Here is a 14785-nt window from a genome sequence, read left to right as displayed (position 1 = left end):
GAGGAGGAGGGGGGAGGAGAATTTTCAAAGAAGTGTGCAACCTTAAGACATGTCCAGACTCACCCAGGTCACAGGGTACATCTTTTACCAGAGTTGGGACACCCAGGGCCAGTGATATGTTTGCATATGTCACCGAGGAAGTTAAACGTTGACAAAAGCCTCTCCTCCCGAGTCTAATGTGATTACAGTCGATAGACCGTTGCTGCTGTTTTAAAAAACATTTTTGGGAAGGAAGGCAGGGTAGTGCTGGCTGGTTCAAAGTAAACAGAGCCAAACCAGTTTTTATTACATAAAGGTGTAAAGTCCATGCATGCTAGTATTCCAAGTTTCAAATGAAATATCAAGCCAAATACAGTCAGCTTTCTATGTTTATGTAGGCATGTATATATGGCTCTGGGATGTACAGTTCTAGTCTTGCACACACCTATGTGTGTGCGTGTGCATATCATATCATATATCTCTGGTACTAATTATGCAGTTGCCTACTTCAAAGCTGGTATCATATATGCCTAAAAGTAAACGTTCACTTGTGGTCTTGGAAAACACATAGCTTTCTTGCCTCTGTCTCTCCTCTTTTCAAACCGGTATACAGTGTGTGTTTTCTTATTTTTTTTAGGATTATTAATAAGATCTAATCTTATTCTAATTTAGATATGAGTACTTTACCATTCCAGGCTTGGGGACCAGTTACTGGATTTCCAGTACTAAGCAAATACAAAAATATAGTAGTTGTTGCTGCATTATGTAGAGTCTGTTCATTTGTCTTGAAGTTGACTTCTTTTTACAGTTGTAGGCAGCATTCTGTCTGAAAAAGTAACTCTTGTATCAAAGAATAGTTGTGCTATGTTCTATGGGCACTACTTAATTCTGCTGAGCAAAATGGATTAAATACTGCAATAAGAAGCCACTTCCTAATTAGAATCTGGGACTTCTATGTAGTTTTCTTGACAACTGTATGGAATTCGTGAGCCATGGCCACCTTCTGTGGTGATGTTTCTACTTTCTAATCTAGTCTACAGGCTTAGGATTCTTAACCATTGACCATGTCTTTAACCAGATCCAATTCTCCATAGCTGTCTTGGCATAACTATCACCATCTTATATCACTCCTTTTTCTACTTTATATTTTTTTAACTGCAAAAGCATCATATTGAGGATCTCAAGCAAAGGTCAAAGGGATCATGGTTTATAGAGTGACAATGGCAATAATGCATTTGTAGAAGAATTAATGTAAGTGATATTTGAAGGTTTTGAACATATGTAAAGTATACACCCACAATCAGTCATAACTGCACCTTGTTTTAGGGGCTGATTTTTCAGCTTATAAAGTATGACTTTCAAATAAGCAATTAAATAATATCCACGTTGAGTGTAATCTACAGGAAGCTCTCCCACACAATTCCCACCAAAATTAATTTTGTCATACTAATGATAATAAACTTCCTGGTAGATTATACATTTGTTGATTATTTATTCCCTCCCTAAATTTATTGGATTCCCTTCCCCCAGGGGGAAAAAGTCCAACATACCACTCCTGATATTAATTAAAAAAACCCACTAAAAAACAGAAGTTTTGCAAACATTCATAGTCTGTTGATAAGTGTTGCTTTTAAAAATCTTTACAGAACTGTGTCACACCAGGACTTCTGAGTATTTGTGGCTCTGTTCATTATTTTTCCAGGATGTAAATGTAATTGTAGTGACGTAACTTTTTATTTTATAAATACTGAGTCTCACTTTTTTCCCTCTTTCTTTTTAATTTCAGGCTTTACAATGGTTGATACCGAAATGCCGTTTTGGCCCATGAACTTCGGTATTAGCCCAGTTGATCTTTCTACAATGGATGAACACTCCCATGCATTTGACATAAAGCCCTTCAGCACCGTTGATTTTTCCAGCCTTTCTTCTCCACATTATGAGGACCTCCCTCTTGCAAGAACTGACCAGATAGCGCTTGACTATAAATACGATGTGAAATTTCAAGATTGTCAAAGTATGTAAGCTTTTTATGATTTGATCATTGTAATTATTGGAAGAGTGTTCAGCTTTAGTTGGTATCAAACACCACAGCTTATAAATTAGAGGTTTTCAGGTTGTGAAATCTGTTAGTTAAAAAAAAAGAATCCCCAAACTGCCCAGAGCTGCCCAGAGTAGCCCCTTGGCAAAATAGGCAGAAAATACATTTAACAAACAAACCAATAAGTAAATAGTAGTTCATAAGTTGGTAATTTTAACTAAGATTGATTTATAATATTCATATCCCACCCCAATCGAAATACTGTGGATGGGACACAAATATAAAAATCAAAGACAATCAAGAGTACAAATCTTTATACCTATGGTAGCCACCATCCTTTAATCAACTGGTGCTGTAGCCTCCTGAAACTTCACCCCATTTAGTTGTTTTGGGAAAGGCTAACAAGAGACGCGGTGGCTCAGTGGGTTAGGACGCTGAGGTTGTCGATCAGAAGATCGGCAGTTTGGCGGGTCGAATCCCGAGTGCCGCGTAGCAGAGTGAGTGCCTGTTACTCGTCCCAGCTTCTGCCAACCTAGCAGTTCAAAAGCATGTAAAAATGCAAGTAGAAAAATAGGGACCACTACGTGGGAAGGTAACAGCGTTCTGTGCGCCTTTGGCATCTATTCATGCCGGCCACATGACCACAGAGACGTCCTTGGACAAACGCTAGCTCTTTGGCTTTCAAATGGAGATGAGCACCGGCCCCTAGAGTCAGAAACGACTAGCACGCATGTGCGGGGGAACCTTTACCTTTAACAAGGTAATGGCCATGTTTATCTCTGATGGGGCAATTGTTCCAAACAGTGGGTGCTGCCACAAAGCTTGTCATCCACATATTTCAAATGCTTATCATCAGCAGGCCCTCTCTAAATCTCTGAAGTGGTTTCAATTCTGGCAAGAGAAAAGATGAAATATAAAAGATCTGACATAGATCTGACAGTATAGAATTCAGAGGAAACTAATGTAGTACTGGCCTGTTGAAAGGTACACTATGAAGCAGCAGTAGATTTATAATTCTTTTTAATTTATTTTTTAGGTCTCACTAATTTCAAAATTAGTAGTGCAATAAAAATATAAAGAATACAACCAATACTTTTTATTCTTGGAATTAGTGTGCACTAAAGCAAAGCTTGTGTAACAAATCTGTGTAATACATGAAGCAGGATTGCTTTCTACTTCATGGTTGAAGAACTGTAGGGTTTTTTTTCAATCAGCACAACTTTTAGAGAAGAATAATTTAGTAGAGCACGTTAACATCTAGTCTTCCTGTTCCAAAGTATTAGATGCTGCTTAATCTTTAATATGACTTTGGAGGGATAATGGCTTAGAATTTGCCATAGGATTTTTAAATAGTATCCCAAATCAACAGTTAATGGCATGCTCCTTTTGAAAGCCCACACTTGATTTTATGAACTGAGGCACATATAAGATGCTTAATTGACACCAATATGTTTATCATGCTAGACAATTATTTCATAGCACTTTATATAGAAGTCTTGTGCCAGTTATACAGATGTAATTATTCATTTTGAAAAGTCCTATTCTTACTTTCATAGTATATAGTATATACTATGAAATATACTATGTATATTCATAGTGTACAGAAATTCTAAAGGATATTATTCCCATGCTTTAGTTTAGTATAAGGAACTAGCCTGAGAAGTATCAGCAACATATGTGGGCAAATCTTAACTTGTAGCCCCTTCCCCTGGAGACTGGCCTTTTCAGTATTAATAGTTCTTTTAAAATGAAAATATTGTGTTTACTACAATTAAAACTATGTTTTGAATAGGATTTCAAATTATGCTGTAGAAAGGTAATATAATTGGCGGCCACCAATATTTTATTTCAGCTTCTTCCACTAGAATGGCATAAAAAATGGTTCTGCATATATACATGAAGAAATATAAAATGGACTCAGAATGCATTTGGGGAAAAGAAAAGGAAGGTTGGGAGTTGGGGTGGAGGTTAAATCTCATTTATAGGCCATAGTCTGGTCAGTGAATTGTTTAAAGTCTTTTGGGAGTTCATACCTGAGATATCTATCCAACAAGGTTAGTTAATAATTCAGATTCCCCGTTGCTGATGTCAGTAACTATGTAGATCTATCTTATATATATTTTTAAATATCTGAATCTTGAAAACATTCAGATTGGTAATGAATATTAGAGATAATAGGTAATAATCAGGGGTTTGGTTAATCCTTCTTTTGAAATCTTCCTCTTATGTAGATGCAATTAAAGTGGAACCTCCGTCTCCACCATATTTCTCAGAAAAACTTCAGATGTACAGTAAACCTCATGAAGAAGCCTCTAGTTCTCTCATGGCTATTGAATGCAGAGTGTGTGGGGACAAAGCTTCTGGGTTTCATTATGGAGTGCATGCATGCGAAGGTTGCAAGGTAGGTAGTTATAATAATGCATGATTCTTTTAAAAAATATTTTTATTACTTTAAAATACTGTCAGGGATTTCTGGAAGCGGCGTTCACACACTTTTGGTGGGCCGTTCTGGGCATTGCAAAAAAGGGCTAGGGCTTCAGTGGGCGCCCTCCAGTAGTGGGATTCAGCCAGTTCGCCAAACTCAACAAAAAATTAGCTACTGCTTCTACTGAACTGGTGCCAACCAGTTGAATCCTCCCTCTGCTATCAGCCCTCACCATTATATCAATAATCAAAGATAAGAATTCTAATTCAACAAATTCAGTTTATTTCTTTTCTAAGACATGTTAGAACATGCTGCTTCTGATTGTTTTGTATTAATAGAGCCTAAAACATCATCTGAGTTAGTTTCAACTAAAAATTCCTTGTCTGTTTTAACTAATGGGCACATGAAGTAAGGGGACATACTTTTCTAAAAGTATATTTTACAAGCTAACTTTCTGTTGTTAGAAAAAAGCTAAATTGGTAATTGTACTTGTTGCTTCAGGGTATACTAAAGGGCAGAAAAAAGCTGAAGTGTAATATTCTAATTAGACAAATATATTTCAAACAGGAAGTAAGAAAGTAAAATGTGTTTCTCATGTACTCCAAGCTGTGAGATAAATACAACCCTTTGATATATGTCATTGTAGAGCCTAAAGCATGTTCAGTCTTAACATTTTGTGATATTTATTAATTTATTTATTAAAATGTATTTATTAAATAAATAAATTTATTAAAAAGCCTTCTCTATTAAACATATCACTTTCCCAGAAACTATAATTTAATACAATTTATTACATGAGTATTTAAAATGTTTTGCAGAATTATAAATAAGAAGCTAGAAAATTATTCCATGCATGTGCACACACAAGTTCTCTATTTAGTATACTTAGCTCTTGTAGATTATCTTAACTAAACTACAATGAACTTACCATAAAGTAAATTACACTGGAATTAAAAAGAGTACCTTTAATGTTAATATTTAAAACACACATACACACCATATTGATCTGCTCTGAATGAGTACTGGGAAATCAAATTTCAAAAAACACTACAGATTCTGATCAAATCCACAATAAAATAAAAATATTTCTGGCCAAAAATACATGGTTGGCTTTCAAATTAAATATGATATAGTGGGAAATTCCTTTTGGCTAATATTTTCTGTATTCCTTTATTTTATTGAAGGGTTTCTTTCGCAGAACAATCCGTTTAAAATTAATATATGATCGATGTGACCTCAACTGCCGCATTCATAAAAAAAGTAGGAATAAATGTCAATATTGCCGATTCCAAAAGTGCCTTGCAGTCGGAATGTCGCATAATGGTAAGCATTTGAATTTCTGATTAGTTAATTGGTAATGGTGTATCAAGGGGATGATTTGCATCTGTTGTCTATGTAAACTTTCCCCTCTTCTGCAGTCATGAGGCTCTGTGCATTTTGAATGTACAGAGTTTATAACAGGGTTCAGCAGCTCTCTATATGGAATGTGACATCCTCTGCAACCTGCACACATAAATACTCTTTAACAGTTGCTTGAAAATTTGTGAAATTTCAAATGTTTCACTAATCTCACTTCCATTATATCACATAGGAACATAGACGTTTCATGAAATGCTAAAAGAGTGATTAAAAATATATTTTTAAATATAATGATCGATGGATCCTTTGCCTGTATATACTGTCTTGCCAACCCCAAATTCAACCAGATTAAAAAAAAAACCTAAAATGGAATACCAGCCTGAAAATACTGAGAATGTATTGGAAGATCTAAGCGTATAGTCCTTTGGCACTTAGATGCAGTACCAGTTCAGTACCGATACAAAGATGTTTAATAATGCCAGTGGCTACAAACTGTGGCAATCCTTCCTACTCACGCAAAATATTTTGTTAAGATCTCGGGGCTTCTCTATGTGCGCAAAGGCTCTTCCAGTCCTGACAAAGGAGCATATCGAGGGAGTGCTGGTTTATATGATAGCTCAAGCAAAATGATTTGGCAGGAATGAAGAAGCATATTCACCCAGCAGAACAGCTTGAAGAGATCTGCATTTATTAGCAAGATGTTAGTTGGCACTTTGGTTGTTGTGTCTGTTGCACACAATAGTTATCTATCTTTGTATTCCCATTAACTGTCACTTAGTTTTCCATAAATTATTTTCTGTTCTCCTTTACTACACTATGCCTTTTGGTATCCTAGCCATACTTTAGAAAGAAATCATACCCTTCTAGTGCGGTGTTTCTCAACCTTGCTATCTTTAAGATATGTGGATTTCAACTCCAATGGCTGGCTGGGGAATTCTGGAAGTCCACACGTCTTAAATTTGCCAAGATTGAGAAACATTGTTCAAGTGTCATTGTAATATGTAGAATATGATACTATCGGTAACATATGAAGTGATTGATAACATACGAACTTATTTTATATCCATCTGGATACAAAATAAAATTCCATGACAATATCGTCCAGTATGGTAATGTATTTCTTGATTGTTGGGAGCTTATATTCTAGCACTTCATTCTTCCTATACTTTTTGGAAAATAAGAAAGTTCACAATAAAATATAAATATTCTCTTGAGGCATAGGCCTTATGTAGGTTTTTTCAAACAGCGAATATTTGGCTTATGTAGGTTATTCAGTAAATATTTGGCTTGAAAAGCTTTGGATTGCTTATTTTACTTCCCTGCCCCTATTAGTTCCTCTTCCATTGCTACATCTTATTATGTTATTAGCCTTGTTTCATTTGGTTGTTTACAGTTGAGATTATATAACCATAGGTTTTTCTCCCTGTGTATCTGAAAGCCCTTTTTGTTTTTGACTCATCTGTTGTTTTGCATCGTATACTAATTACATCATTCAAGTGCAATAACATTAACACTTCCAAAATCAGGTGTGCTCTTTTTCTTTCTTTCTTTCTTTCTTTCTTTCTTTCTTTCTTTCTTTCTTTCTTTCTTTCTTTCTTTCTTTCTTTCTCTTTCTTTCTTTCTTTCTTTCTTTCTTTCTTTCTTTCTTTCTTTCTTTCTCTCCTTCCTTCCTTCCTTCCTTCCTTCCTTCCTTCCTTCCTTCCTTCTTGAAACTTATTTCACTTGTATGTTAAGGCTGGATAAATATTAATCCATTTTAACTATGGTGAGATGAAAAGATTTTTCCTTTTACCTTTTTTATGCATAATTATTTTTTTAATAATATTTTTATTAATTTTCTAGTTTTACATTTATGTATTTAAAAAGCAACGTGGTGACTGGGTTAATCAATAGTTCAGTAACATACAAAAATCTTTTGTACAAATCTCAAACTACCTCAAATATTTCCTCTCTTTTTCCCTTAATATCTACTATCTCATATTTAAGCTAATACAGTTCTTATTATATCAACTAAATAAAAACATCATTATTACATTTACCAATAAATTTTTAGCTTATATATACCTTAATTACTTTTACATTCAATCTTTACATTCAATCAATGTCCTGTTATTGGTTTTTCCCAATTTTTAGTATCCCATCAATATTCAAATTTAACATTTGATATTTATAATTTCCAGGTTTTAGATAACCAAAGTTTCCTTTATCTCAATTCATAACAGAATCTAATATTCAAAATACACATCTTATCTATTTGGATATAATCTTGTTCTATTTCCTAAAAGTTATCTATTTCCCCCCACCTTACATTATCTAATTAATAATACAGTGTCCCCTTTAATAAATCAAAGCCCATTATATATATTATCTGAGTTAATCAATAAATCAAACATATTCATAATATTTTTTTCTTTTGGGTCTAATTTTTAAGTATTAAACAAATAGCATCCTTATTTTCAACTAATTTCCAAATGTTTTAAATTTGATGACCAAAATTTCCCTTATCTCAACTTCTCCCTTTGACCCTCTTATTAGTAATATGAAATCCCCTCTAATAAATCAAAACCCCAATTTTCTTCAGCCTTATTCTGGCTTTCTTTCTTTGCCAACTAGCCTTCCATGTCAACGCTTTTAAATCATCAAATAGATCTCCCTCTATTATTATATACATATTTTGGGGATAAGAGAGACCATTTAGTTTCCATTTTTTTGGAAGGGCTAGCCCATTTGTATTCCTTAAATCATCTCCCTATTATTCCAAATCCCCATAATTGTCCTGGTATGTTTATTTTCCATTCAGTCTGTTCCTCTTCTTGCTCCTCAAATTTCTTCTGATTTATATAGAAAGTCTTTTCCATTTTCAGTGTTGTTAGTCCCTTTTCTGGATACTCCATTGACTGTATTTGTTGGTCAATTGAGTCCTCTGTCATAGTATTTGATTGTTCCACTTCTTCTGTTATCTTCTGCGTTGTTAGTTCTTTAGTTGTAGTCGGAATTTGGGTTTGTATATCTAAGCTGACATCTTGTTCTTTTCTGTAACATCTTATTTCGTCACAAGCTGAAAGGATGGTTTCATGTATTGCTTTCAACATGAAAAGAATCTTTTCCTGGTCTTCATTCATCTTCTCTTAATGGTGTGTTAAGTTGAGGACTTTGAAATCAGACGATGAAAATAATTTTATAGCTGGATATGGGACCTCTATTTCAATGTTTGTAGGTAGTCTTTATAGTAAAAGTTGTTTGTCAAGTAAAATTTTATAATCCAAGATATTTCATCATCTCAAATAATGACCAATATTCCTCAAATAAAAAAGTAGGAAGGCAATTCCCCACACACAGCTCTAAAAATCAATAAAGGTTTACATTCATAGTTCAAGGAGGCCAGCCATGCCACCCAGAAGTTCTCATTATAGCTGAACATCTCACAGGTGGTGTTTATCAAAGTTAAAAGAGTCTTATCTGTAATCTGGGCTTCAAGCCAAGTCTCCTTTAGACAATAACAAGTTGTAATACCAAGCTTCACCACAAGATGTCACAGTTGCTGCTTAAGGTTTTTTAAGTCCAAAATTTTTATAGTCCTTTTTTCCAATTGTATTTCTTTTTTATAGATAAAAATAAAAGTCTTCAGTGAAAATAAGAAAACTTTTGGTCCCCAAGTTTCAGAAACATATAAATCCAATTAGATTAAAGTTATTCTTTTAGTGCTTTAACTCCCCTGGGTAGTCAGTCGCTGCTATTCTTAGAGGGTGGGATAGAAATTCCCTTCCCTCTCTTCTCACAGGGAGAAAGATACTTTGGGCAGCTTTTACAGGAAGAAAAATACTTAGGATCTTATACAGAAGATCAGATCTCACCCAGTTTCATCCGCGTTGCTTTAGAAGTGCCTGGTGGTAAGTTTGACTTCGGCTGTCTACAGCCTAGTGATGAGCCATATTGCTATGGCCGGTCTTTGCTCCGCCGGTTTGGAGGGCTGCCCTGGATCAAGCGGAAGGGCTGCCACCCTCCCACAATCAAGTGCGGGTCCCTTCCTTGCTTGTCGCCCCTACAGGGTGACTTTCAACCCTTTCCAGGGTCCCCCAGCAGAGCGAAACCAAACACAGAAGACAGAGCTCACTTTCCAGCATCCGTGGCGGTCGCGATGGCAAACCGGAAGCCTTTTTTTATGCATAATTATTAATGAAGTGCCTAGCTTTTGGCCGAATAAGATTTTTTTTTCTTCCAAGGAATTGACTGATAAAGAGATGAATACACAACCATCAGCCCCATCTTCCATAGGCTTATTTGCATTTTTGTGTGACTTCATGAATAACCTGGATAGTTGGCCAATACCTCTATCTGGCCACTGAAAGAGTGCAGAATTTATTTATTTATTTTATTAGACTTATATACCGCCCTTCTCCCGTAGGACTCAGGGCGGTTCACAAGGTTTTTTAAAAACAATACAAAAAATTACAAAAATTAAAAACAATTAAAATGATTACACTAACCTTGAACTAAAAACCCAATTACAATTAAAATACAATTAAAACCCCAGTTAATACTCTCAGTCCAGGCCAGAAAGCTCGAAGAGCCAGGTCTTCAGGTCCCGGCGGAATGAGCGAAGGTCAGGGGCAGTCCTAAGCTCTATAGGCAGCTGGTTCCAAAGGGCCGGCGCACCCACAGAGAAGGCCCTCCCCCTGGGTATTGTCCGCCAGCAATCTTTTACCAGCGGTACCCTGAGAAGACCCTCCCTGTTGGAATGCACAGGATGAAGGGAGCTTGATGCCGGCAGCAGGTGTTCCCTCAGATATCCCGGACCCAAGCCATTTAGGGCTTTATAGGTCATCACCAGCACCTTGAATCTCACCTGGAGGGCAACCGGAAGCCAATGCAGCTCGCGGAGGAGAGGTGTTACATCACAACCCGCGCGGCTGCAGTACAGTACAAATGACTACTATTGTGCAGGGGAAAGGGCAGATGGGATCTTCATTGTGGGAAGGAATATTGAAATCCATAGTGTCAGAATGCAGGTCAAGACTGGAATCCTTGCCATTGGAAAACCACTCATCCTACAGCTCCAGAAGAAATGCAGTTAAATGATCTTCACAGCATTTCTGCTTCAATTGGAGCTGAGTCCTTCGGGAAAGGGCGGTATATAAATCTAATAAAATTAAATAAATAAATAAATACTTGGCTTAGCTTTCCACCCCCAATTTAAATCCTATAGTTTCATGGGCTTACAGTTAGTGCCATTCTCAGAGGAAGAAAGTTGCACACTAACGCCATTTCATCTAGTCTGAGGAAAGAAAGAACATCTAATGGCTTTATATTAATTGGTGGCATCAGAAAAGCCCTCTGGTGTCCCCTGATTATCCAGGAGAGGAGAAAAAGTCTTTGCAATATGATTACAATGGCTCTAAGCTAGAAGTACTTGATATAGCGTTCTTTGGCAAGTAGTCTCAACATTATGTGGTCCATGTTTGAACTATCTGAATTTGACCTTGTTATGAGAGTACTTTTCATGAAGTAGTTTATTTGCTGCTACTTATTTATATTTTTATTAAACTTATATGCCGCCTATCCTCCAGTAGGACAATTCTGGTGGCTAATAGAACATAAAAGGATAAACAGAAAAGGAATTAAAAGTTTTAAAACTATGCACATTAAAATTTTAAAACTATGCAGAAAACCAGAACCAAGGGGACAGACAGGATGGGAATGATTCCATCAATCAATTTGAGTGCCTCCCTTGTGATCCCAAGCCAACTGGCAAAATCAAGTTTTAATACCCTTCTGAGAGCCCTAAAGAGTGGGAGCAGTTCTCATTTTCAGTGGTAGAGTGTTCCACAGGTCAGAGCCACAGAGGAAAAAGCTCTTTTCCCTGACCCCGCCTGCCAGAATTGCATAGCAGACAGGGTCCATAACCAACCTCTTCTGCTGGAAGCGTTGACAGTGTAGAGAAGTATTTCTGCTAAGGGAGGTTAATGTTGTTTCATGTATCCTCATTGGCAGTCCAACAAAGCCAGGTCTCATTTACCCCAAAGCATTGTGATATTAGGACACTCATTAAATGATTCTACTCAGTAGAGAGAGAAGAGGATGCCAACAAAACAGAACAACAAAATAAAACAAAGCAAAAAATAGCGTGGTCGTAAATTGCCACAAAAGACTGAAGATGTATATTTCCTTTCTTTTCCAGATTACATTTTATACTTGCAATTTTTAATGAGCAAAAAAATCAGTAAAAAACAACAACACCCTATTTCTACTTCCTTCTTGCTCATGTTTTTGACATATTCAGTGGTCAATCTTCCTCAGTTATAAAATCTTGCCTAGTTCTTCTGGGCTGCACATTTATTCTTCTATTTCCTTAAAGGAGTCCCCACTGACTTTTAAAAGAATATATTTGAGTATAACATACGGTTTGGCCCTAACACAGTTTGAAAGAATGAGGTTGATAGATTTAGGAGATGAATGTATGATATGGGACAATTTAAAGACCATTTAAGTTCATGCTGTAAATTTATGAGAAAATATTTAATGTTATAATTCTTGAGAGAATGAATTCTAGTGAAGGTTCTGTTCTCTCCCTACTGGCAAAGCCAAACGAAAACAGGAATAGAATGTCATAACAGAGTCTTATGTAATTAAAAAAACTAAAGAATTGCAAACATTACTGGGAAAATATCTTTTCTGTGGTTTTTATTTTCTCAGTATAAAATTTAGTTTCCTGACGCCAGAAGAAACTCTTAACTTGTTTTTTATTACCAACAAATAAATTGTTATGAGAAGTATTTTCTCAAATCTGATGTTATTTTAAAGGAAAAAATATTGCTGTGAAAATATTTTTATAGAACCTCATATGGACACACATACTTTGTTAGTTAAGCCCATTCTGAACAGTATATATTATCTATTATGGAAGAATAGTGAAATGTATGGGATTCCTTAAGACAGAATAGAAAGACATAGGGCTCTAATATACAACTGAATCCAGTGACCTGAACTTTTTGAGATATCAGATTCCATACCATGAATGATAAAGGATCCATCCTTAATAATTCTATGAATTAAGTTAGCATAGCTTTGCATAATCTTGTTTTCTTCAGAAATATTGGATTTGATTTCCAATTTATTTTCAACCAAGATGGCTAAAGGCACTTGGAGTGAAATTGAGTGAAATCCAGCCTTGACTAGAAAGAATTAATTCAAGGAACAAAATTCCAAGAGCAATAATTAATAATATTTGTATTAGAATTTATTGGAAAGTTATAACACTTTTGATAAGATGCCTGTAGTATATATTAACAATTCAACAGCAAGAGTCTTGTCTGTTTCTCCTGTTTTGTTGATGTAGAAAAGAAATAAGTCTTGTGAAGATGGGACAGTAGGCATTTCCTGTGCTGATAACTCCCAGTGCTTTTATCAATGTGAGAAATAGTTCTCACAAACAGATTTATTTAGCAAAAGATATATATCAGAGCTTAAAGATCAGACTACCTCCCAGTAAAACAGTTCAAGGACCTTCTAAAATTGCATAAGACTGAGATTACAGTTTACTGACAAAAATAAAGATTTTTACATGCATTTTAGAGAAAGTGTAGACCATGTAAACTGCTTAGAGAGGGCTGTGAAACACTATGAAGCAGTATATAAGTGCTAATGCTATTGCTATGTTCAATATCAGATCCAATCTGCTGTTATTTATGCATTTAGGCAGACGCGTACAAATATCCACACAGCAGCATTTGCTTAAGGAATTGTATCTGTTTTGGATTTTGCAAAGTAAGGGGTCCCCAAAGCAAAGCAGCAGGCTGAAATAGACTGTAGTATGGGTGAGCAAGGGTGCAAAAGCAAATAACCCATAATTCAACTACTTCAGGACCTTCCTTTATTGTTCCATTCTTGTGTTCTCCTCAGATTGTTGGAATTTTGGATGAGGCAACAACACCCATAGGCCTACTTAGCCACTGAGTAGAAAGGATTGACTGGATGTTTGAGGAAAATGTTCTAACCATTAGTAAATGCAGCTTTTTATTGCCCAAAGGTTATATTGGCCAATTAAGTATTCTGTTGAACAGGATTTTACTCAGTAATGATCCAGTACAATTCTTCCAGATATATATTTAGTTCAGGTGCTGTGGATATTCTATTTTGGATGCATAATTTTTATCTGCTTTAGCAAGAAACCATCTGTAATATTAACTAGGGCTGTGAGTGAGCTTCATACTTTGTATTGCACTGGACCACCAAACTCCTTAAGCTTCTCCTACACAACAATCTTACTTTACCTGTTGAAAGTAAAAAATCTAGAGTTTGGATTGTTGCAAAGTTCCATCAGTTATTTTAGGCAATTCCTTTTCCGATGTATATACTTGCTGCCTATATATACAGAAGAAAAATCACGTTTTAGAGGTTTAGCTTTTGTTGAAGTGCAGAATTTATGGTTTACAGCGCTAATCTAGAAATTCTCAGATTGTTAAAGGTACTGTGTGCTTTGCTTGAGTTTATTGTAAGTAAATATGACAGTGATACATGTTAAGGGCTATAAAGCTTGGCATCCTTGGAAACATGCTGTACAAATGAGGATTATAAATAATCCATAGGAAGCAGAGAGTCTTTGATCTTGCAGAGAATAATCCATTTCACTCTATATTACCACCAACATCTTTCAATTGGATTATCTCCACTCTACTACATTCATTTTTAAACATGGGCAACTTGGGTCCTTTGCCCCACTTTCTAAATACATGAATGTTGTTAGAATTGTTTTCATTACAAAATGTACTTATAGTTCTCACCTTATGACCACAATTGGGCCCAAAATTTCTGTGATGTCATTTGGCTGTAAGTCAAGTCAGACACAGTTTTACAACAATTTTTATGATGGGCATTAGGCAAATGTCAGTGGGAAATCATGTGGTTGTTAAGCGAATCCAGCTTCCCCAATGGCCATATTTTTTTGCCAGAAATCAGCAAAAAAAGAAGACCACAAATCATGATTG

The 14785-nt window shown here is 35.7% G+C and overlaps 1 protein-coding gene across 1 annotated transcript in view; it reads left to right on the top strand.

The window, feature by feature from the left end:
• Positions 1 to 1773: 1773 nt before the first annotated feature.
• PPARG (peroxisome proliferator activated receptor gamma) overlaps positions 1774 to 14785 on the top strand; it is a gene marked incomplete at both ends in the record, with an annotated part of 33516 nt that continues 20504 nt past the window's right edge. Inside the window, 3 exons of the mRNA XM_083351412.1 lie at positions 1774 to 1993; positions 4249 to 4418; positions 5627 to 5765. Coding sequence (XP_083207538.1) covers positions 1774 to 1993; positions 4249 to 4418; positions 5627 to 5765 — 529 coding nt within the window. The remainder of the gene's footprint in view (positions 1994 to 4248; positions 4419 to 5626; positions 5766 to 14785) is intronic.

This window comes from Vipera ursinii (genome assembly GCF_947247035.1).
Source record: "Vipera ursinii genome assembly, chromosome: 2".
NCBI lineage: Eukaryota > Metazoa > Chordata > Lepidosauria > Squamata > Viperidae > Vipera > Vipera ursinii.
This window is presented reverse-complemented; position numbering and strand designations above follow the sequence as displayed.